Here is a 25,628-nt window from a genome sequence, read left to right as displayed (position 1 = left end):
AAGATGTTCAAATATTTTGCTTATCTTTTTTAAAAGAGTCACTTACTACTTTTGAAGAAAGTTTCTGTTGAATATTCTCATCTTTAGCACTTCCATTCTCATTTAGTTCTCGAAATCCATCTTCATCCTGAAATAGTTCCACATTTTAAGTAAAAACAGAGTTCAAAGCAATAAACTCTTAAGAACAACATTTATAATGCTTAAGAGTAATGAAATGACAGGGAAGTAATTTTTTAACTCAATATTAAACTATTTAAAATCAGTCTTAAAAAGGAAATCTCATTTCTCACATGCTAAAACATAGCTAATTTAATTATTCAAGGATGGGGATACATCCACACGTGTCCATCCTTTGGATTTCTGCATCTACTATTCCATTTTTATTAATAATTCTACCCTAAGGTGGGTAAGTAAATAAAAAGAAATTCAAAAAGGATTTTATCACATTTCACATACTTTTGAAAAGATTTTAAACACATGGCTTAATATGAATTTCATTAATATATTCCCTGTCCCATTACTACATACACCAGTCAATAAAATTAAAAGTTAAAAAATAAAAATAAATTCCCTATTCAAAGTAATTTCTTAACCAATATCCTCCTTTACACTGAAATTTATCTATTATTTTTAACTAAATATAAGTATGGAACCAATCATATGATTAAGTACAAATAAAAAATCTGCCACATGTACTGTTCTTGATACACTACTTGAGCTGAACCCTCAAGTCCTTTAGGTCAATTACTAAGCTTATCTAACATATTATTCATCTGAAGCCTCTGGCCTCAAGCATATTTAAACTCCATCTATTAACTCATTTTATAGAAACTATATAACAAAAATGAGTTACCTGGGATGTTGTTCACCATCTTGACACAATCAAATTCTACTCATTCTTTAAAACCTATTCCAAATGTTATCCCTATCCTGCCTCAAACCCAAAGGGACTTACTTCTCCTTTCAACTTCAACCACACCCAAGAAGTATCAGGTGTGTACATGTCTACATTCCTCTATTACACAGCAACCTCCCTAAGGCTAGTGTGTTTATTCACCTTAATGTATCATGCAGAGCACCTTACTTTAAACATACAACAGGCCTCCAATGAGCAGCAGTTAGATGAATAAATAATAGAAACATTGCAATTAGAATATAAACTGTCTGCCTATTAGAAAAAGTAAAATAGCCTTTTATCTTCCTTCTTCAAGACTCCCCTGGCTAGCAGCACAAATTGACTAGACTGAACTGTTTAAATCTGAAAAACTTAATAGATTCAACAAAGATAATAAAAGTTAGGAAGAAAGTTTCAAACTAGGTGAAGTTCACATAAAATTAAGCTCTACCTCCATACGTTACCTCAAAATGAATACTCATGACAAAAATTTATAAAAATAAACATTAATAAAGTTAATGTTAGACTAACTATATATAACCAAGACAAAAATAACAAGAAAAATACATCTAAGTAACTTACAATCTACTTGCAGTCACATGTTAAGACATAAAAAATACTTATCATAATGTAAGAAAAATTAATTTCTTTTTTTTTTTTTTTTGGTACGCGGGCCTCTCACTGTTATGGCCTTTCCTGTTGTGGAGCACAGGCTCCGAACGTGCAGGCTCAGCGGCCATGGCTCACAGGCCCAGCCGCTCCGCGGCATGTGGGATCTTCCTGGACCGGGGCACGAACCTGTGTCCCCTGCATCGGCAGGCGGACTCTCAACCACTGCGCCACCAGGGAAGCCCAAGAAAAAAATTAATTTCTTAATGGCAACATTTGCTATAACAATATACAGTTTGAAAAAATACCTCAAAATATAAAGACTCGGAATTTGGGTCGCCTCTATGACATTGACTGGGGTTTAACTGCTTATTATCTTGTCTCTTTTGCAAATTCTGTCTTCTTTCTGAGGAAGTACTATGTCCTCGGCATCTGAATCCAACCTAAATAAACCCCAGAGGGGGGAAAATATATTACTTTTAAGTAAAATGTTTTATTAAAGTATAACATACAGAAATGTACCCCAAAGTATACAGCACAATGAATTTTCATAAAGTGCATAAGTTAGTACAAAAGGTTAAAACTTTTGACAAATAAGGCCATTATAATGAAAATACAAAAATGTGATAATTAGTGCATGTTACTTTTTTCCCTTGTGCATGAACGTTTATATCAACTTTATTTGTAATGCCAAAAACTGGAAACAACCCAGATATCCTTCATTGGGAGAGTAAACTCACTGTGGTATATGCATTCTATAAAACAGCAGTCAGTCATGAAAAGGAACAAACTATTGATATACCCAATAATCTGTATGAATCTCCAGAAAACGATGCAAGTGAAAAAAAGCCAATCCTGAAAAGACTGTATCAGTTCATTTATACAACATTCTTGAAATGACAAAACCATAAAAAGGGGGAACAGATTAGTGGATTCTAGGGGTTAAGGAGAGGCTGGTGGGGAAGGGAAGGGAGTTTGGCTATAAAAAGGCAACATGAGGGATCCTTGCAGTAATGGTTCTGTTTTGAATCGACTATATTGATGTCAATATCAGGGTTGTGATACTGCGCCATAGTTGCAAGATGTTATTACCATTGGGAGAAACTGCATATTACCTTTTTATAAAACTATCGTAGGTCTTTTAATATCTGTAGTTTTATTGTTTTTTAATTCCTAGGAAATATAAAAAATTTTAAATCTTGTTTATAAGAAAACAGATTTAAAAGAATAAAATTGTCATTCAATCACATAAATTATTATTATCCTATTGAACCATCTGCAAAATGTTCAACTGTCATAAAAGTAAGAAAAAAACACATTAAGCACTTTAAGAATATTAAGACAATCAAGTTCCCTCTCTTAAGTAGATGAAATGCCTCTGAACCAGGACACCTAGAGAAGATGTGAAAAGTATGATCCTCTTTACCAGTTACTCAAGAATTCTAACAATATACAGAACTTGAAGCAGACCTGGACTGAAGGTGCTGTTGTATAGACTTTGGATTATTAAATCAAAAATATGCACACAGGGGCTTCCCTGGTGGCGCAGTGGTTGAGAGTCCGCCTGCCGATGCAGGGAACACGGGTTCGTGCCCCGGTGCGGGAGGATCCCACATGCCGCGGAGCGGCTGGGCCCGTGAGCCATGGCCGCTGAGCCTGTGTGTCCGGAGCCTGTGCTCCGCAACGGGAGAGGCCACAACAGTGAGAGGCCCGCGTACCGCAAAAAAAAAAAAAAAAAAAAAAAAAAAAAAAAAAAAAAAAAAAAAAAAAAATATGCACACAGGGCTTCCCTGGTGGCGCAGTTGTTGAGAGTCCGCCTGCTGATGCAGGGGACACGGGTTCGTTCCCCGGTCTGGGAAGATCCCACATGCCACGAGGAGGCTGGGCCCGTGAGCCATGGCCGCTGAGCCTGTGCTCCGCAACGGGAGAGGCCACAACAGTGAGAGGCCCGCATACCAAAAAAAAATATGCACACAAAGACCTAGAAGCACCTAGCAATTCCCATGCTAAGCAACTGGTCTAAAAAGACTTGCTGATAAGCAACAGAATTTTTTTTTTTTAAGAAACAATTTTTATACTCTCTTGGGAAGTAGGCTTTATGGCAGAACTATAGGCCAGAAGATAGTCATATAGCAAATGTAATCTTCCTTAGAATATGCACAATGGGGCTACTTCCTATAACCTATAAGCATCTGTTAAAAAACTTGATAATTTGCCAGGTACCCAACAGTTCCTTGGTTTTAAATATTTACCTCATTTTAAAATAAATTCATGAACATGGATAGAGAGACAGAGGAATACATATGTGATGAAGCAAATTTCTGTAAAATCTTTGATAGCATCAAGCTAGTAGCTATATGAATGGTCTCTATAAAATTACTTGAACTTTAAGGTCTGTTTAAAAATTTTCATAATAAAATATTTTTTAAATTGGCTCATAAAAAGCAGCTCATACAAGGATGCTAAAACAAATGCAATTTACAATGTCTAGGTACTAAAGAAACAACTGAATTCACATAAATTATTAACACTGAAATGAAAACTAATAATCAAGCCCCAATATTGGAATGAATAGAAGCAAGAGAATAATTCTTGAGTACAACTCTTCATTTCTTTGTACACTCACTATCACGAACAAGTAAATGTAAACCTGCCCTCCAAACAGCATTACAATTATATCAAAATGTAAGCCCTGTTGTAAACCAGCCTTAGTATATATGCATTAATGTTGTTACAAACATAAAAACAATTTTAAAAAAAAATAAATGCAACTTGATTCTTGTACTTGGAGACATAAAGTTCCAGGATTAAGTTAAAACCCCCAAGCTAATGGTCCCAACAAAGTTCATGAGGACCAAACATGCAAGTATTTCAATTACTTCCTGGAATGAACTAATACCCCCCCTTTTTAAAAAATTCTTCTAAGAAAAAAGAGTTTTGTTGCTAGAAAGTGGGCATACAGAACAAAGCAGAAACTACAGCTACAACTACATATTAAGATTCTTAAATGACTAGCACAAAATCAGTATCTAAAGATTCAGGTGTTTATATTCCATTTACATAACAAAAAAGAAAAATACTAGGAACTGACAAATGAGGAATATGTACAAATTTATTTCCAGAAAATTATACAATACTTCTGAAGAACACAAAAAGGTAACTCAAAAATAAGAAGACAGGGGACTTCCCTGGCGGTCCAGTGGTTAAGACTCTTTGCTTCCAATGCAAGGGGCCTGGGTTCAATCCCTGGTCAGGGAACTAAGATCCTGCATGACGCACGGCACGGCCAAAAAATTAAAGAAAAAAACAAACAAAACAGGAAGACTTTTTTTTCTAGAAAGATGCCATATCATAAAGGCAATCCATCCTCCCTAAGTTGATAGATTAGTTTTAAGACCAATGGAACAAAACAGAAAATCTGGAAACAGATTTCAATATATATGGAAATTTAATAGGTGATAAAGGTGGTTATCTCAAATAGGTGAAGTAATGGACCTGTCAATAGATGGTGCTGGGAGATTTAGGTAGCCACTTGAAAATACAAAATAGGACCCATATCTCACAACACCCACCAAGACAAACTCTAAATGGAATAAAGATTTAAATGTAAAAAAAACACAAAAGCATAAACACATTGGAGGAAAACAGGCAAATTCCTTTATAAAAATAAACTTCTTAATGTTATTTAAAACAAACTTGTATATGGCAATAGTAATAAGCAAAGTCAAAAATAAAAATCTAGCAAAATATTTGCAACTCACATTACAGACTACTGGCTCCCAGAAATTAAAAAAATTTGATAAGAGCTTGATCAAATTGATTTAAAAATGTACAAAAACAGGGAATTCTCCGGCGGCCCAGTGGTTAGGACTCGCACTTCCACTGCAGGGGGCTTGTCTTCAATTCCTGGTCGGTGAACGAGGCTCCCACAAGGCACACGGCCCAAGAAAAATAAAAATAAAAATTTCTAAATTAAAAAAAATTTTTTAGTGTACAAAAACAGAGAAATAGATCAAGATACAAAAAATGGTCAAAGAATATGACAAGTTCACAGAAAAGTACAAACGACCCTTAAACATATGGAAAGATACTCAACTACTTTAATACACTATTTCTCCCTCACTGGTACAAATCCAAAATCTTGAAAACACATGATTACTGAGGCTACTTGGAAATAAGCACTCTCCACATTATCGGTGAGAATGCAAAATGGTACAATCTGGTGTTATTTACCAAATAACAGAAATGACTTTACCTTTTCACTCAGCAATACCTTATCTAGGAATTTATTCTACTGCTGTACACACAGATTTCTAATTAATACTGCAGCACGTCTATTAACAACAGTAGTTTACAAATAATTCAAGTGTCCAATGACAGGACTTCAGAAATTAACAAGGATATATCCATACAACATTAGGAGTTGTTTAAAAAAAAAAAAACTCTGGGAAAATACACAGATATAGGGAGGAGAAGAAGACAAGTGGAGACTGGGTAAAAATGAGATTGTTCACTGCATAACCTTTTTCATATATTTTATTTTTCAACCTATTCACAAAATAAAGCCATTTTTAAAAACTTAAGTTTTTACATTCTGTCCCTCATTTACAATTAAGGCTACATCACAGTATAGAAAAAATCTGCTGTTTCAAATATTAAAACACTGGTAAAAATCATTAAAAATCACTGCATTGTACAGTAGTTAAAACACCATGGTACAGGCGCAAAAATCTGATAAATGGAACAAAAAAGCCCAGAAACAGGACCAAGACATAAGAAATTAGCAAATGACTAAAAGGGCAGCACAAATCAGAAAAAATAATGGATTACAATGTTAAGACAACTGGTTAACTACTGTGAAAATCGACCTCATTATGCTGTACCATGCATCAAAAAAAAACCTCAGATAAAGTTTTGAAAACATTACCCTGTAAAAAAGAAGCAGAAAATACAAGTGACTATTTACTAGATTTCTAAAAGACTTTTTAAGCCTAAAAACAATCAGAAATTGCAAAGGGGGAAAATATTTTGACTTAAAAGAAAAAAAAGATACTGCATATCAAAAATCAAGCTACACACTTAAGAAAAGCCTCAGAAGTAGAAAGAAAACACACACATTGTTCAACATCTGGCTCCAGTTCTTTTGGAATGAAGGGAGACAAAATAAACAAACATTTATGCGTTTCTATAATTGAAAGTTTTGTGTTTTTTCACCATTCCGCATCAGTTTTGAGGCAGAGATAAAATGTTTTTCTGTATCAGTATTATTTCCTCTCTAGTGGGCTACTGATACCAAAAGTACCAATAATGAGACTGCAAACTTGGCAGGTCTAGCAGTTATGATTTCAACATAAAATTTCAGCCCTTAACCAAACATTCCGTAGATTTTGTTTATCTAATCTATATGAACAAGTCTTGTTTTAGCTCTTTTGTTTTTAATCAAATAAAGCTAGACTGCCTCACAAGCCTGCCACAAACAACAATGACTCATTTTTGCAATAACCATAGGGAAGAGGGCATTATTCTACTGGCTTTCCCGACAGTCTAATCAACATTAGGGTACATCTTAAGTACTTCATTTCAGGGAAGCAAAGGCACACCAGCAAGTATTCGGTTTACTCAACCCATTAGTAACTTGCTCTTACTTCAGTTCATCCAGATCCATTCATATGGTAACTTTAATTCCTTAACCAGATTTAAGGAATCCAGGAACTCTATCTAAAAATTAAAAAGGAAAAATACTGACCAATCAACACCTCCCTGATTTCACAGACAACCAACGCAGGAAGACAATTATTGGAAGTTCGTAGCAGTATATAACTCGCTCTGCTGTACCGCAGCTAGATCTTGCTCCCCAAGACCAGGAAGCTGCCCCATCTGGCCACATTATGGCAGAGGCAGCCATCACTATGGTACTGCAACAAGCACCGAGTATGGCTTGTGGTGTTTATAGTCAACTAAAGACACGTGGACAAGGCTGCAGTCCTGAAGTTCAAAGAATCAATGTTCAAGGTATTAAAATGCTTTAAATTTTTTTATATGGATAAGAAACAGTCACAGAAGATGAAGCAGGACTGGGGAGTATTCTTTTTTAAAATTATAAAATATACAAATATATTTCTTAAATATAGAAAAGTAGAAAATGGTACAATATACATCCCACCTACATTCAACATCTTGCCTTTTGTTTCATTATTTAAATAATAATTTTATTGGCTAAGCCATTTAAAAGTTACAGATATCATGTTATTTTAAACAACACAATATGTATCACCAAAAATTAAGGACACTGCCCTTCAAAACCACTATACCATTTATAATAATGCATCTCACACTACTTAAATTTCTCCAACCTAATCCAAATTACCTGTGAATTATTTCTTTGTTCAGCCTGCCTTCCACCTCTAGAAAATGTCTGATTTTTTTCCATCCAAGGTTTTTTCTGAGTTGCCTGGCAAGTTACATTGGACCAATTTACACCACCTGTAATAAATGAGATTTTAAAATATAAAGATGTCAAAACCTAAAGGGCCCCCTAACTTCACGTACTGAAACTCAGTCACTATAAATGTAATACTGAAAAATTTTCCATAAACTTTAAGTGGTATTCCAGTTCTTAGTAATACAAGTTGTCATCTTACAGAATACCTCCAGCTGGAATTTTCTCAATTTCATCAACAAAACTATACTTCAAATTAACTTGAATTTCCTTGGAAGATTTCTAATTTTTTTGCAGCATCAGCAAGCTTCATGCTTAAAAACAAAGCTGTGACATGGACAAAGAATAAAGTATAGCAAAAACACTATGCAGAAAGTAAGTACCTGCACATATAGATGATTCCACATGCTAAAAATAGAAACAAAAAAGACAATTATTTTCTGCTTAAGAGTAAACACCATATACCTTGCAAAACATTTCATAATTCCATCTAGTGTGAAGCATGCTTATTATAATCTTAGAAAAAATACTTCTCCATAAATGAGTATTCTTATATTAATAATAAAACATACAAAATACATTTTTAACCATCCTATTATTACGGGAATTGTTCATGAAAGTAGATACTTCAGCTTTAGCAGAGGACACAAAGATAATACTGACACAGATGACTGATGAGGAAATCAAAGTAATGCCACATACACTGATGGTGCTAGAATCAGGATTTCTCAAAGCCCCAGCTGCAGGTTGGTTGTTGCTGTGTTTGGGACTGCAGTAGCCACTATCACTGTCAATGTCAGCTTCACTAGCCCCCTGCTCACTAGAGGATTCAGCAGTAGGGTGGGATGCTCTTCTCCTCCTGCCTTTGGCCTTCCAGAGCATTGTGGCAGAGCTCTCTGAGAGAGATTTGTTAGCGATGTCTGATGGGAAATCTGTAAGGCAAGGAAAGTGTGACAACTCTTTTTGAGGACAAGTTGATCAATTCTTGTTATCATTAAAATTGTAAGAAAACAAAGATACCTAACTTTGTAAATAGAGAAAACAGGTGAAAACTTTTGAAAAGATCATCAAAAGGTAAGCTGTTCCTGAGAAGTTGGTTTATAAAATGTGTTTAGTATGAAAAGAGAATATTTGTATAACTGAAATATTTGTATAATTAATATTACAGAATAATTAAAACAAACCACCATTACCCATTTTAAGATATAGAACATCACCAATCCTTTGAAGTCCACTGCATGCGTCCTCCACCACTGCATTCTCTTTCTCCCTCAGAGGTCGCCACTATTCCGAATTGTGTTTACCATTCCTTCACTTTTTAAACTAGATTTACCAAGGATTTTTTTTTTTTTTAAAGAAGATGTTGGGGGTAGGAGTTTATTAATTAATTTATTTATTTTTGCTGTGTTGGCTCTTCGTTTCTGTGCGAGGGCTATCTCTAGTTGTGGCAAGCGGGGGCCACTCTTCATCGCGGTGCACAGGCCTCTCACTGTCGTGGCCTCTCTTGTTGCAGAGCACAGGCTCCAGATGCGGAGGCTCAGTAGTTGTGGCTCACGGGCCTAGCCGCTCCGCGGCATGTGGGATCCTCCCAGATCAGGGCTCGAACCCGTGTCCCCTGCATTGGCAGGCAGATTCTCAACCACCGCGCCACCAGGGAAGCCCCACCAAGGATTTTTGTATTCCAAAAACATAAATCATATACTTTTGCAGTTTTAGCTTTATTAAAATGAAATCATACTGTCCATATTCTTCTGTGACTTGCTTCCCCCTGCTGCTACCTCCTCCCCCAAACAGTGACTGGTTTTGAGATTCTGATGCATATGGGCTGTAATTCATTAAGGTCACTGGAATCTACAATGTCTGTGTATGAATATACCAAGATGCATTTATCCTTTGTACCACTGGTGGGACACCTGGGTTGTTTTGGGGTTTTGTTATCAACAACAATACTGCTGTAAACATTCTTATATAGACATATAAACGTGTGTGTGTGCACGTGAAGTTTCTCTAAGATAATTGCTGCTAGGCCTTAGGGGATACACATAATATTCAACTTTGCTTAGTAATGCCAAATCATTTTCTAAGGTGGTTAAAACAGTTTACACTCTAACAGCAAGATATATATATCCCCACTGATGCACATATTCACCAAATACTTGACACTGTCCTCTAGGCTATAATTTTTGCCAATTATTGGGTATAAAAAGATGGCTCATTGTGGGTTTTAATTTGCATTTTTCTGCTTAATAACGAGATTGAGAATCTTTTCTCATGGTGTTAGCCACTCACGTTTTCCTTTCTGTAAAATACTTGTTAATTTTACTTTTGGTTTGTTTGACTTCTGCCTATTTTTCTACTAAGTTGCCTGTTTCTCATTTTTGTATTTCACAAATTGTAATTACAAGACATTAAAAAACCTCTTACAATCTCCTAACCTATCACAAATATTCTTTTTTCCACAAGCCTTTTTTCACATACACAATTTTTTCCATATATAATTTTTATACAGAATCAATATAATTTTTGAGTTGCACTGTTTAATATTATATATATGTTCTTCATTAATTATAATATATGAAGGCCCCATATTATTCCACTGAGTGGATGTCCTGGAGACTTCTTTTGACTTGTTGCCCGTTACTGGACATCGAGAAGTTTTCAGTGTTTTTTTTTTTTTTTGGTGCTGCTGCAGTGTACACACCTTTAATCAAACAGTTCCTTTTCTTTCTAGGGGGAGATTCCATTTGGATACATTCACCTGAGTAGGACAACTGGGTCCAAATATTCCTATAGTTCTACCAAACTGTTTCAGCCCCTTGGCAGCACTGCATTCCAGGGGCCCTGAGCACAGGTGGGATCATTTTCTTATTGATTCCTATAAATTCTTTATATGTCTTCACATTAATCCTTTGTCAGTTTCATGCATGGTAAAAATCTTTTCCAAGATTTGTGCCTTGTTCTTTCACTCACGCTTGATAAACAGAAATTCTTAATTTTAGAAATAGTTCTCTCCATGCAATCATAAAGATACCTGCCTATATTTTCTACTACATGTGGTTTTCCCATTTAAGCCCTTAATCCATCTGGAATAGATTTGCATGATGTATATGTTAGGGGTCTGTGATGCTATCTTTGTCATTTTCCTTATATGTTTCCACACATGAGTCTGTTTCTGGGCTCTCTGTTCTGTTTGATTTTCACATACTGAATTTTATGTACTATATTTTTGTATAAGCCTATAAAAAATAAAATGGCTTAATAGATCTTGATATCTAGAGGAAAAGTTATTTTCCAGGGATGTCTTGGCCAGTGCTCCTTTATTTCAGACCAGTGCTCCTTTATTTTAGAATTAGTTTGTCAAGTTCCAAAAAAATCCCCATTGGAATTTTTTTTTTAAATAAATTTATTTATTTTATTTTTGGCTGCGTTGGGTCTTCGTTGCTGTGTGCAGGCTTTCTATAGTTGTGGTGAGCAGGGGCTACTCTTCGTTGTAGTGCACAGGCTTCTCACAGCAGTGACTTCTCTCATTGCGGAGCATGGGCCCTAGGCGCGTGGGCTTCAGCAGTTGCAGCTAGAGGGCTCAGTAGTTGCGGCTTGTGGGCTCTAGAGCGCAGGATCAGTAGTTGTGGCACATGGGCTTAGTTGCTCCGTGGCATGTGGGATCTTCCCGGACCAAGGCTTGAACCTGTGTCCCTTGCATTGGCAGGCGGATTCTTAACCACTGCACCAGCAGGGAAGCCCACCATAGGAATTTTGATTAGAACTGCATTGAATCTATAGACTTAGGGGAAAAATGCCATTTGCAACATCAAATCGTCCTGAATGAGCATGCTATTTATTTTTTTAAATGTCCTATAATAAAGTTACAGTTTTCTGCATCAATGTCTTATTATCTTTTGTCAGATTTATGCCAGAAACTGTATTTTTGTTGCTATTGTAAATAATATCTTTTCTTAAATTTTGTTTGTTGGCAGCACACTGAAATGCAATTAACTTTTGTATATTATCTTATATCTAGCCATGTTACTAAACTCTTAAATAATATGAGCTTGTGTTCAAGAGTAAAAATTTTTACAAATTCCTTTAAAATTTTCATTCTACGTATAGTTGATACCAATTAATCCTGATAACTTAAAAACAAACTAAAGAATAAAAAGGTATAACCTTCTACTCAAATTATATCTTCATCTTTTCACTTTCTAATTCTTGTGCTTCAGAAGGCTGTCTTTGTGGACACTTAATGAGCAAACCAAAGACGTTAGGATAAATTTTTAAAGCAGTTCCAGGGTTCAAAGCATGTAGAAATGGGTCACTATGTCTAGGAACAACCAAAACATAGAAAATTTTGTCATATATTACCTTGTGACTCTTTTCCATAGCCACTCCAACCATTTGTCAGTCTGTTAATCTCATCGCTTTATGCCCTACAAATCACACAATGACTGCACTATCAGCAAGATTGTTTTTTAACTGATTCCCAAATCCTTTCTTACTCCTAACAGACCTAAGCAATTGTAAAAGGAAACTGAATAGACGTCCAACAGAAAAGGTACAGTCCAAATGAAAGAATGTATGTGCCACCTAATTCATTTTAAGCCAGACAGCATTTTTGTGAAAACTATAGGGGGTAAAAAGCAAATATGCCTTTGAAAAGATCTAATTCCTAACCTTGGATCATTAATAAGAATTTCTTTAATCACAATGGGTGTAGAGTAGAAGACAGCCATCTACTCTATAGCTATTAGGCTGAGACCATAGATACAAAATGAAATTTCACAATATAAACTGGAAAATAGAAAGAATATTTTAAGACTATTTATTAATTCTTATCTATTACCAGGATAAAGCTTTGTAATTTAATGCTATACAGTCCTCTAAAACACTTTTGACAAAATGATATCCAACTAGTCCAAAATTTTTACTTATTTGAGGATATAGGTATCACTCATACATCTGGTTCAGATCTACGCTAAAATACAGTGCAGAAAACTTGGCAACTTCTTCTATAAAGATATTATAGGATGTTAGGATGTTTTTAAAAGGATTTTAATCTAGTTATAAAACACGTACAATTCTGATTTCTACCAAAATGAGTCCCTCAAATTTCTACAATGTCTGCAAAATTCCATCTCTGACTTCTGAACTGCTCCACTACTATAAGGGGATAAGGAAACATCAAATGCTGCCCAAAATTGTACATAAGCCAGCATGCAAGTTGAAAGAACATTAAGGACATGGACTGTTTTATTCTTCCTAGAGAATTTCACAAAGTGGCAGGATAAACGGATGAAAGCCTAGAATCCTAAAAAGTGGTAGAGTCCACGGAGTTCCCTGGTGGCCTACTGGTTAGGATTTGGAGCTTTCACTGTGGAGGCTCGGGTTCGATCCCTGCTGGGGGAACCATCCTGCTTGCTTTGCAGCATGGCCGAAATACAAAAAAAAAAAAAAAAGTGGTAGAGTCCACAATTATGAAGTCAATGCATGACAACAGATGAAAATCAGTGATGTATAAAGACATAGAGAACAGACTTGTGGTTGCCAAGGGGAAAGAGGGATGCAGGAGGGATGGATGGGGAGTTTGGGATTAGCAGATGCAAGCTATTATATATAGAATGGATAAACAACAAGGTCCTACTGTACAGCACAAGAAACTATATTCAGTATCCTGTGATAAACCATAATGGAAAAGAAAACAAAAAAGGATGTATATGTATATATAACTGAATCACTCTGCTGCACAGCAGAAATTAACACAACATTGTAAATCAACTATACTTCAATAAAAATAATTTTTTTTTTTTTTGGCCTTGCCATGTAGCATGCAGGATCCCCAACCAGGGATCAAACCCATACCGCCTGAAGTGGAAGCGTAGAACCCTAACCACTGGACCACCAAGGAATTCCCTCAATAAAATAAATTTTTTTAAAAACCTATAATGTATATACTTAAGAAATCTTGCCTTACCAGTTTGCTGTGAAGCATCTACCAGTAGCACAATTTTTGATCGGTTATCAGGACCTGCTGCATTTGTCTCTTTCTGAGTAGCTACATTTTTCACCAGTGGCCTTTTGCTTTTTATGTGCTGTTGTAAAAGCTGTTGCTGATTGAAGTAAAAAAAAAAAAAAAAAAACTTAAGATCTTATTCAGTGTACTAAACATTATAAAATACACATCCTTTATAAAAGATACTTAAATGTAGGCTACAAATTAGTGACTCCCAACCCATGAGGAAACAGGGTTACTGTGTTAGGATTTCATGAAATTATCTGCAGCCAATGATAACAGGGTAAATAATGTATTATACACACATTTATATACTATTTTCAAATAACCATTAATACTACTATAATAAAATATAAATTCATTTTATTTGCATTTTTAGTTTTCTCAATGAATATCTAATAAACAATAAGAGTATAATCATGTCAAATTAGGGGTTGCAAATTTTTATTTAAAAGGGTAATAAAAAGGATGGTAACTTATCCAAAAGCGAAATTTTGGCAATGAATTACAAAAGAAATTTCTGCTTTAGAGTTTAAAAAGAAAATATTAAAAAGCTGATCCTTTCCTTCATTTTTAAAAATATGGGTATTCATCACTTAATAGCAATTTATACAATAGAACTCCAAATTTAACTTCTTAGATTCAAGCGCTGGAAATGCACTCTGAGAAATCATGTTACTTCAAACTCTGAAAGTTATATACTATTGTCTTCTTTTCATTCTCAGAGGTCCCAAAAGGATTTCCCTTGATCCAGAATGTTTCCATGAACAAAGACTAAAATGCTTTTCAAAGCAACTTCTGCTGCTTGTTTGTATTTTAATCTGTAAAAAGTATGCCAGAAGATAGCAAAGACTTTTCACTGAAGAGGCTAGGCTAATGGAATCTAGGAAAGCATCAACTCCTTGACAATAAGTCATAAAATGCATCTAATGCCTCTGCCTTCTATTAGCTCAAAAGTGCTGAAAAGAAACATGGTTTTTCTTCTTATTTGCTTTGATATTATGGCCTCAATAGAAAAGTAACCTTTTAGTTAAGAAACAGTCACCTAGAATTAACCTTAATCCTCCTGTGATTTCAAGGCCTTTGTGTCTTTTTTTTTTTAATTTAGTCAAAGGCTGGTGCTGACAAAAGGTCGTTTCACACATTTATCTTTAATTTTCTTTAGCCCTAAGAGACCTTGTATTCACATAATAAAGCATCCCTTGAATAACAAAGTGCTATTCCTACTAAAAATTGACAGAATAGAAACAATGAAGTTGAAGAGACAAATGTTCTTTTCCATAATATCTCCTGCTTATTTCTGAAGACTGCAATGTCTTGATGTGCATTAGCCACTCAACACTGCTAGCAAAGGATCCAAACTAATCACTTATTAAAATTGGTGTCACTATGCAATTTTTATCACTAAATTAAAATACTTTGGAAATATCTGTGCATTATGCTTATGTAAACTCTCTGAAGGAACTGGAAGATGACTGTAAATCATATCACCATTTAAGAATGAGGAACAAAAGTAATGGAAAAAAATTATTTTACAAATGCTACACCATTGACTGTTTTTTAAAAGGTAAATTCAGGATTAAAGGCTAATCAATACAAGTAGCAAATTACTTATACTATTACTAACAAGAGAAATATCAAACACAAAAGCCAATCAAATTCAGTCACTTACTTTTGGTACCACTGGTCCTCTATTACTGTTTCTGTTTCGATGACCAGATAACGGGAAGACCTGTCCAAGCTGATTTGGACGCTCAGTGCATTCTGCAGTTATAGTATTGACAGTATTTGCAGCCTGAAAAGTGTTGGAGTAAGGTGCAGGAAAAGGATGATAGAAACCCATAACTTGGGCACATGGTGCTGGCATCAGCTGATAATATGTATACTCTGTAGAAACAGGTGGCTGAGCAGATATAATGGGGTAAGCAAGGTATGGTCCAGCAGGGTTTGGATTAGGCTGTTGCCATCGTATATCATTGTTATATAATGGAAACTGCCTGTAAAACCAAATCAAAAAAGAACAAATCTATTGACATGTATGTCTAAAAGTAATGCTAAAGCAAAATCTCAACGTATTTTAATAAAAGAAAAAAACAGTACAAAATAGTAGCCTCATAATAATTCTGAAAAAGAGATAAAATTACCGTTTTATAAACTTCCTTGCTATAACTAGAGATTTTTATGTACATGTAATAACAATTTAATTGACAGTAAAAAGGAATTCAACCTGATAGCTTACTGCATTCCAAAATTTAAAAATTTTGGTACGGACCTTTCTTATTTGTAACTCTCCCCTCAACCTCCTCAAGGTATTTCTGCCTAAAAGTTAAAACACCTAGCTGCTCCATCTGCCACTAAAGGCAGTCCAAATTTCCCATCCAATGGTAACAACTGTGACAGTCTTCTGCAAAAAGCAGGGTAAGGTGATCATTGTGTAAGGTGATCTTTACAACGGGTGTTTGATTCTTCCACCTCCCATTCTTTAGCTCAGGCCCACAGCCTCCTACTCCTCTACCATACTCCCCTAACCACCTGGCCAAGTCCGGCTCTTTCCCTGGCTCCCCTCCTTGGCAATGGAAGCAGGCACCAGGTCCAAGGGAAAGAAGAGAAGAAAAAGGCAAGCTTGTTCACTACCATCTATCTCCAGCATTAGAGTTCTCGTAGTGCAATCCCTTCCTATAAAGCACCAGTCCTTCCTGTCTCAGCAGTTCTTGCAGACAGTTGCTGCTGACAAATGAGGGGTCATAGGGGGCTGGAGTACAGAGCTTTTCCTCACGGAAAAATATTCCCTGCCATGATTCTAAAAATATTTTCAAATAATCTGATGGCTGGCTTACTCATGAATTCTCAAAGATTATTTGGTAAAGTAAGAAAAATTAAATTTATCATACTGTACACTTGGCCACTTTGTCAAATACAGAATAGTATTTTTAATCTAGTTTACAAATCACTTCAAACATAATCCAATATAGGTCAAAGATTTTTAATACAATGTTAACTTGACTCAACTGAGAAGACTCCTTTAGCTTCTACTGTTTGCCTAATGCCCAAAACTATTAAGAGTTTTAGACTATTAACTTGAATATTTAATATCTGAGACAGTATTTAGTGATCTGTTATCTCATACATCCAGAATTTCTCAAAGAATGTGCCTGGGCACACTAGTGTGCCCCAATGGTTATAGACGTGTGGAAATATTGATTGCCTTAGCCCTCAGGGGTGGCTGGGCAAAGGCTAGAGTCTAGTTGCCTCATCCATTTATCCCAGAGTGCTGGAGTAGTACAATTTTTTGTATGTGATATAACTTGAAAGAGGCTGAAAGTACTTTTATACAGCAATAAAATGAAATACACCAATGAAATGCTAATCATTCAGACAGGCTAAGCAGGGTTAGAAAGGCTATCATGACTATCACAAGGTACACCCTAAACACTAGGTCACACATTATCTGAACTGTAAGCATTTTGCTACATCACCCTGTGACTACAGCACAGAAGCTAAATTTAAACTACAATCAGAGTAGTTTACATATATATGCTAACTAGACACAAAAGCTTCAAATTTAAGGGCTACCCCTTGATATATATCCTTCTTATGCCAGACTGTCTTGGCAATTATGATTAGATGCCTATCCTCAAAAAAGGATTTTTGTTCACCTCTTTCTGAATAATTCATTCCTCCCTTTGAGTCAATTTACTTCAAACAAATTTTAATGACTTATTATAGGAGACACATACAAAGAACTCCATTTTCTCTTAGAAAGAATGACAAAATAACAATAATCCATGTTAACAATTTTTAAATTTCTACATCATTTGGTTTTATTTACTCCTCTTGGAAAACAGAGAAATGGTTAATGTTTAAAAGTTACAAAAGAAAAAATTAAAAAGTATCCTTTGCCAACTTCTATATTTCCCTACCCCTTTCTTCCCCCACCAAAAGAAAATAATAGTAAACAAATTACCTATTGGACTGGTTTTCCTGAACAAATGGATAACAAGTAATCAGGTAGCTGGGAATTGGAGTTGGTTCTACACCAGAAACACTGCCGTTATCATTTGGGAGTGCCATAGGGATCATAAATGTATCAGGATTCTTCTTCTGGGGAATAAATGGTTCTACCTCAGCTGACAGCTTGACATTCTTCAAAGAGAAAGTGAAACACATTACTAACAAACGAACAAAAATTTAAATATACAAGTTCACAATTTAACAATAAAAGAGACAGTCTTTACAAACAGTAATTAGGTCTCTAATGTCACAAGACATTCAAAGGAATAGCAAGGTCAAATTAAAATAATTAAATATGATTACGTTATTTAGACAAAGCCATCAAATAGGAGAAAAGTTATCAAAGGTTACTAGATTTAAATGAAGTCATTTCTTACATAACCAAAGCTGTTAAAACAATCAAGAATACAAGGAAGTTGTACCTCACAGTCCAAAAATAAAGCTGGTAGTAAAAAAAAAAAAAAAAACTAGCTCTTCAGACAAAACAATGTGTTTTTAACTAATTTTGTTAGGGGAAAAAAAAACCACTGAACAGAGTTCTGAAGGATAATTACTTTATATTTGTTTGAATAGTCTAAAAAATAGTCTATTTCTGTCCATTTCAGGAAATTAGATTAGTATGGTTAAATTAAAAGGAAGGAAAATGTCTACAATAAATGGAAAAAAAAATAAGGGAGAAAAACTTTTGCTTCACAGTTAAACTGGGAAAAAAATGAGTACTTCAGCTTCCCAGTAGACAAGCTGAGTAAACTAAAGTAATCCAGTCCTATGTACTCCATTTTAGTTTATTTTGTATCTTTCCTTATAAATCTATAGAAATTTAACAGACATAATAAACTACCATACTAAGGATGCACAAGTTGGTGACAAAACTATAAAGAAAAGTCAATAAGAGCCATGGAAATTAGGATAGGAATTACTCTTAGGAAAGAGGGAGCTGTGATTAGGAAGAGGCACCTGTACAGTTTCTGGGGTACCCGGCAAAGTTCTATATCCTAACTTGGGTGATACAAGGTATTCATCCAATAATTCATTTAGCTGTACACTGGTTTTATGCAGTTTTCTTTCTATATTTGTTATATTTAACAACAAATTTTTAAAATTTAATTATACAAAGAAATAATCTATAGGCACATTCTGTAAAAGCAGAATGTTTAAAACCACAAACATTACAATCTAAAAAGATATTAAACACTTCTTAGCAAAACCAGTAAGTGGAATGCAGTCCAATTTTTCAACAACTTAAATCAACTACCTGAAAGCAATAGCCCTAACCAGAACTTTTTCCCCACTAGGATGGCATTCAGTAGAAACTCCCATCAAGGCATATTTCTCAGAATAAATTTCATGCATGTTTCTCACAAAAGTAATCAGTAGCAAATCCAAGAAAATCTAAAGAAAAGACTTGATATGCTAAATATAGAGCCTTTTTCAGAAAAACTGTTCTCCAAAGAGTCCACTGTAAATATTCAGCAACATGTGTCTGGGGGAAGAAATCTGAACTATATAGCAGTATCAATCCAATATCCTTCCTCCCCACCTGATTTAACTTTGAAGTCTACTTCTGTACTACTAACCAAATCTGAAGTTGATAACGTCATTGAACTCACAAATATCTGTGAACTGGAGCTGGTTTCTTGAATTTCAACACAAGAGACAAAAACAAATGTTAACAGTGTAATAAGTCAGTGACTGTCACTGTGATAGTCAACATGATTCAAAACTTATTTACATAAGGTATAAAATAACAAACTTTGAACATATGAGAACCTGAACAGTTTTATAAATCTGGACTAGAAGACACTAGGATTTTTTTTTAATGCAAGGTATGTGGTTATATTAAATTCTCAGCCCAATATGAAAAAAAGGAATAATACTAATATAAAGAAATAACTTAAAAATAACTTTTCCTGATCCCCCCAAGTAATACCAACTCATAAATTACCTTGGTAACAACAAATTCAAATTCTTGCTCAAGTCAAAAGGTGCAGGGAATTCCCTGGCAGTCCAATGGTTAGGACTCCACTTCCACTGCAGGGGGCACAGGTTCCATCCCTGGTCAGGGAACAAAGAACCCACAAGCCAGGTGGCGTGGTGGGGAGGGGAGACAGTGCCACAAATTTTTTATGCCTAGTCTCATTTGTACTCTATACGCTTTATGACTTTAGGCAACCCACTATTCAAAAAGTGTCATGCATAATTTATAACTAATATCTGCACATATACACAGTATAGGTCCTTAAAAATTAAAGTCTGTATTGGTTTCTATTCTAAGTGCAATTCTAGATATTGGCATTCAACAATAAAACTCACAATGAAACGATCCTTTGTTTTTAGCAAAAAAGAGAAGCTGCTGTAGTCAACAGCTGCACAAACAGAAGATGTCACTAGTAGGAACAGACTGGCAAACTTTCTCCTATAGTTACAACTCCGTATGGTTTTCTAAGTTGTTTATTGTGACTTTGGGGCCTTCAGTGTCATACATCAAAATGCAGCCTCAGTTGTTCTCAGGCCTGAAAAGTAAAGATCCCAAACTATTTTTTAAATTCCATATAATAAAGCCCATACAGACAATATGTTAAGCAAGCAACAAATTCTGGCAATATTTCAATTATATTAGCATAGCGATCAAAGGAAAAAATGTCTTAACATAGTGGACAACAAAATGTTATGAAAAAATTAGACTAGTTACTTCATACAATGATATGTCTCAGTATGAATTTCTGTTTAGTCTCTCTACTTTTGCCATGATCTGTTTTTCAGAAATCAAAAATTTTATAGAATATTTTTGTCTCCTTAAATAAAATATAAATATGAAAGAAGTCTAAACACAGAACAAAATCTATCCCTGTACTACTCTTTGTTAAAAAAAAAACTACACAATAAAATTATCTTTATCTTTCAGAAATTATTTCAGAATTTTCCAAATTAATGAAAAATCATAATCCCAGAAACCTGTATTTGAAAAAAAAACAAAACTTAAGCTGTTTCACATTCATTTAAAATTCTGCATATAGTAAAACAAACATCAATAAATCTTCTTTGATGTGAATAATCTAGAAAACCCAAGAATTTATCAGAACAAAAAACTATAAAAACCTTATTTAAAAGTTTATTAAACAAACGCATTCAGATCACTGAGAGCCTATATATAATTCAACAAACATGCAATGAGTTCATGTTCTGAAGAGAGCACCACACGAGGCTGGTTTAGGGAAAATGGGCAAACATTACTACGAAGCACACGTCAACAGAAAATGCATACTAAACTCCTCTGAGACAGAACATTCAGAAGAGTGCAAATAATTTTCCCAAATTAAGCAACAGAAAAAAGACACTCACTTGAAATCAAAACTGAAGTAGAACATAATAAGGCACGCTCCCACAGTGAATTGTCAGTATGTACTACACACCTAGAGAAAAAATATGACCATGGAAACCCTCCACATTCTTCCTATGTTAAGGTAAATATGATATATCAAACATTAAGATGTTTTACATATCATGGCCAAAGATAAAATGTCTTCTGAAGGAAAAAATGCTTCAGAGATACCTGCTGGCTTTATTGTTTTCTGGTTGGAATGTTTTATACTGAAAGTAAACCACTTGCCAAAACAAATCACAGTAGTTATACATGAGTTCTGCCAAGACTTTGGAAAATATTGAAAAAAAAATAGCGTTTACCTTAGACTCTGACCATTTGCTTTCCTATCCATACATTTTCCCCCTTTTCTTAAAATAGACCACATTTAATCCTGTTAAAGTCTGGTGGTACTTTTCTAACATCCAACTTTCTAAATTTAATACTAGTTTTTGGAAGATCTAATTAATTAATTCCTGCTTTTACATTTTTTTTCTCTCTTTCTTTGAGGGGTTTTCCCCCAAACTTCTTGCCTTGGATGCTTAATTTTTAATTTCCTTTTAAAATGTTGAATAATGAAAACATTTATGACTATGCATTTGCCTCAGAGTAAGCTTCAGCCATATCCCATACATTGTCATATGTAATATTTTATTACTTTTTCAAAAAACTAAAATTCTACTTTATATTTCCTCTTTGATTTAAAAAAGCTTAGGGGAAAATGCCTTTTAAAATTTCCAAATGGTATTTTCACTAAATGAGCATTATTTACCTTCTTTTTTATTACAAAAGTATTATTTTTAAAATCTGTTAAGACAATCATTTACTTAGATCTATAAAAGCTAACTGTAAGTACTGCTGAATAATAAACATTTTAGAGTAACTTATCTAGAATATATTTAGTTTGCAGTGCTGATATTATTGAAGTTTATAAATTATTTAAAGAAAAAAATTATAAACCAAATAATTTTATATATTTATTGGTAAACAGCACTTTGCATGAAGCCATATGCATTTATTACACATTTGCTTTTCTAAGAATTAAAGACATCAGTGATCAATAATTTTGTAAATTATTTTAAAAGAACTTATCTAACATTAATGTACTAAATATCAAGCCAATGTTTAAATTATTTGATAATACAAAAGAGATAGTAAACCTCAAGTGTTCTGTCACTTCTAAGGTTATTGTTTATTTTTTAAAAAATCTCAAAACACTGTCCTAAATTTACTAAAAATAGAAACACTAAGACTTTATAAACAAAATGAACTCCATGATTTATGCTTCACATCCCTTTATACCAGCTTTTTGCCCTTAAGAACAACAACAAAAAGGCACAATACCAAATAGTTCTTAGAACTAACTCTGGCAATTAAAATTAAGCTACTTGTTTTGATTTAATATAGTCTTGCTAAAAGAGAATACTCCTGAGACTCTCTTCTGGTTATAACATTCTTTCAAATAGTCATTACTACAATTAAGACTATCAGCTAGCATGTATTCCCAGTAACTTACTTTTTATAATTTCGATCAACGCACACACAATTTATCCTTTTATACAAAGATTTTATATATTTTTTTAAAAAGGTAATTCAACAACAGCAACATGAATGCCTTCAGGCAAAACATGCTGAGTTTTTTTTTAAGTTACACTTGTGCAATACTCCAAGGATTTCGCTTAGATTAAGACAAAATGCAGAACGTGTGTATTAGTACTATTTTGTAAAAATCAAACTTCTATGAATTGCTAACCACTACAATATTATAAGTTTTAATGCTGTAGACATTCCCAGAAATTCTGAACATAAACCAACACTGGTTTAAAATGAAAAAAAATAAATGTTTTGTGAGAAAAAATGGGAATTCAGCACATATGGCATCTGTTTTTAATGACTTTTACCTATTAAATTCACTTCGTTATTAAAAATATAAAAGTACATTCCAAATAACTTGGAAAAGCCATTGCATTACTCAATGGTATAGTGAAAACAATCAAGAACTCCACAAAGTGGACAAATCTCAGTTCTAGCTCCTAGTCTATCATGAAATGAATGGTTCTGTGACTTTTTTCAATGATGAATATGAGCATATGATGAAAATAATGGAGTCTTGCCCCAGAAAAGTGCTAATTAAAACGAAGGAGACTCCTTCCAGGTCATCCATGGACCCCTGAATTAACTGCCTACAGCACGAACTAGGCATCACTTCCTGGGGTCTCAGCTTCCTGTGAGCATGTGTGGGGGAAAAGGGGGATTGATTCAAATTATTCTCTCATTTAAGGTTAGGCTAAGGGAAGAGGCAAGAGGTACTGGAGGGGAAAAAAAAAAGAAAAATTCTTCAACGGAAAACCTACATTTATGATTTTTTTTCTGAACCTTAAATTTCTACAAGATTTTAATAGGTTGTGGACTTTAGAAAGATACAGGATGAAAGATGAAGAGCCTCTCTAAATAATTTGCTCATAGCACTCGCTGTTAAGATAATCACACACAAATAACTATGCTAAGGGTTACCATCTAAATAGTTCATTACATTTCCTCTGGGATGAAGGGAACCATCAGTATACATATGGCAGCATTACTAGTTACAGTTCTGTCATCACAGAGAACGACCAAAATGTTTAACCCTTTCATTAGTGACATACATACAAAAAAATCATTCAAGAAAATTTCCTATTCACTTGTCAGGCTTTGAAATCTCAGACATTTTTGATAGATACCTTGAAAAATTGTTTTTCATTAAATTGGATATAGAGTGTATATAAAATACCCTGGGTCACAGAAAAGCCTGTGTGTATTTGCCAAGGGGCCCCAATCAATTTTGCTTCGGTAAATACACATATTGTTTCATAAAACTCATTTGTGTTTTCAGAGGCATATTCACATAAAGCTTTTTTTAAATAAAGATTTTGTTAAAAAATATATATCTATCTATCTACACACACACACACACACACACACACACACACACACACAACCAGGAGGCTGCTCTTTGCCTGCTAAAAGAGCCCGATTTAAAATCAGAACTGGCTCTCACTAGCTACATATATACAGATACAGGAATTTGGGAAATCTTGTCTCATTATTCAGGTGTTAATTATCCATTTGTAAAGCAATTAGGCAAATCCCTAGTCTCTCGTTTTCCTTCATCTATTTGCCTAGTTCATCACTGGGCAAGGCCTTCAACTGAAGAGGGGAATGGAGAGTGAGTAAACTTAGATTTCATCAAATTAAATCGTTTCATAGAGGTCTCAGGATGGAAAATACCGAAACTTCTGTGGGGGAAGAAAACTATTATTTTAGATTTTTTTTTTAACACTATCACCATCCCAGCCTCCCAGCACCTACTGGCTTGGATAATCAATAATTTGATGCAGCTGAAAACACTAATAGGATTGCTTTGTGAATATGAAAACGGGCTCGGAAATGAATTCGCGCTTCGGTCCTACACCTTTAAAATATAATATCGACTTTTAAAAAACACTTATTTTTGCGAAATAGTTGGCTAGAAGGGCAAAGGGAAACCGTGGTATTTCATATCTAAAAGGGAAGACTTCCCTAAAACCACTGCAAAAACAATGCTTCGCTCAAGGAAACGTAGATCTTAAAAAGCCCATAACCCGCCCCCCGCCTTCGTCTGTAGTTATCACACATTCTCTGACAGTTTTTCTAAGTGAGAAGCCTTCAAAAGCCTTTCCACCTTGAAAACACATTCCAGAACTGAAGGGAAGGGAAGGGGGGGGGGGGAGGTGGTATTCTCTGGAAGTTATAAACCCTCTCTCGGGAGAGCACGGACAACTTGGGAGTCTTCTGGCCCCTTTCACCAAGCCAGGGAGGAACGGCAAAAGCGAGTCCCCAGCCCGGGGGGAACGGGGCTGGAAAAGCCCCCAAGCTCGAGACAGCAGCTGGAACAATGCAGGAGAGTGGGGCGCCGCCAGGCTCCCGGGAAAAAGAGGTCTGCGCCAGCAAAAACCCGAAGACTCCGGCCGTCCGGGCCCACGCTCGGAGGCCAGGGCCCACCCAGGAGGAAGCAGCGACCCCCAGCTCCCGGCCCGGCCAACCCGGCCCAAGCCCGCGTACCTGGTCTGCGGGGGCTCGGTCCATGGCGCCTGCAGCCGCAACGGTCCCGCGTTAGTCGGTGTCGAGAGGGCCTCGGGCCGCTTTCTCCATGGCCCCCCGCTCGGGTCGAGACCGGGCTCCAGACCTCCGCCCCTAACTAGCTGGCGCCGACACAGAGTCCGGCTACGCCACTGGTCGAGGAGGTGGCTCCAGCTCAGGGAGGAGGAGGCGGCGGCAGCCTCGGGGAGGG

The 25,628-nt window shown here is 35.3% G+C and overlaps 1 protein-coding gene across 1 annotated transcript in view; it reads right to left on the bottom strand.

Moving 5' to 3' along the window:
- The window catches only part of SECISBP2L (SECIS binding protein 2 like), a gene marked incomplete at both ends in the record, with an annotated part of 60,273 nt that extends 34,850 nt beyond the window's left edge, over positions 1 to 25,423 (bottom strand). Inside the window, 9 exons of the mRNA XM_079698878.1 lie at positions 47 to 127; positions 1,813 to 1,947; positions 7,872 to 7,987; positions 8,327 to 8,351; positions 8,646 to 8,875; positions 13,909 to 14,044; positions 15,620 to 15,944; positions 17,912 to 18,090; positions 25,400 to 25,423. Of these exons, the coding sequence (XP_079555004.1) occupies positions 47 to 127; positions 1,813 to 1,947; positions 7,872 to 7,987; positions 8,327 to 8,351; positions 8,646 to 8,875; positions 13,909 to 14,044; positions 15,620 to 15,944; positions 17,912 to 18,090; positions 25,400 to 25,423 (1,251 nt within the window). The remainder of the gene's footprint in view (positions 1 to 46; positions 128 to 1,812; positions 1,948 to 7,871; positions 7,988 to 8,326; positions 8,352 to 8,645; positions 8,876 to 13,908; positions 14,045 to 15,619; positions 15,945 to 17,911; positions 18,091 to 25,399) is intronic.
- Between the last annotated feature and the right edge of the window lie 205 nt (positions 25,424 to 25,628).

Source organism: Hyperoodon ampullatus, assembly GCF_949752795.1.
Source record: "Hyperoodon ampullatus genome assembly, chromosome: 3".
Classification (NCBI taxonomy): domain Eukaryota; kingdom Metazoa; phylum Chordata; class Mammalia; order Artiodactyla; family Ziphiidae; genus Hyperoodon; species Hyperoodon ampullatus.
The sequence above is the reverse complement of the archived record's forward strand: the minus strand, read 5'-3'. Positions and strand labels throughout refer to the sequence as shown.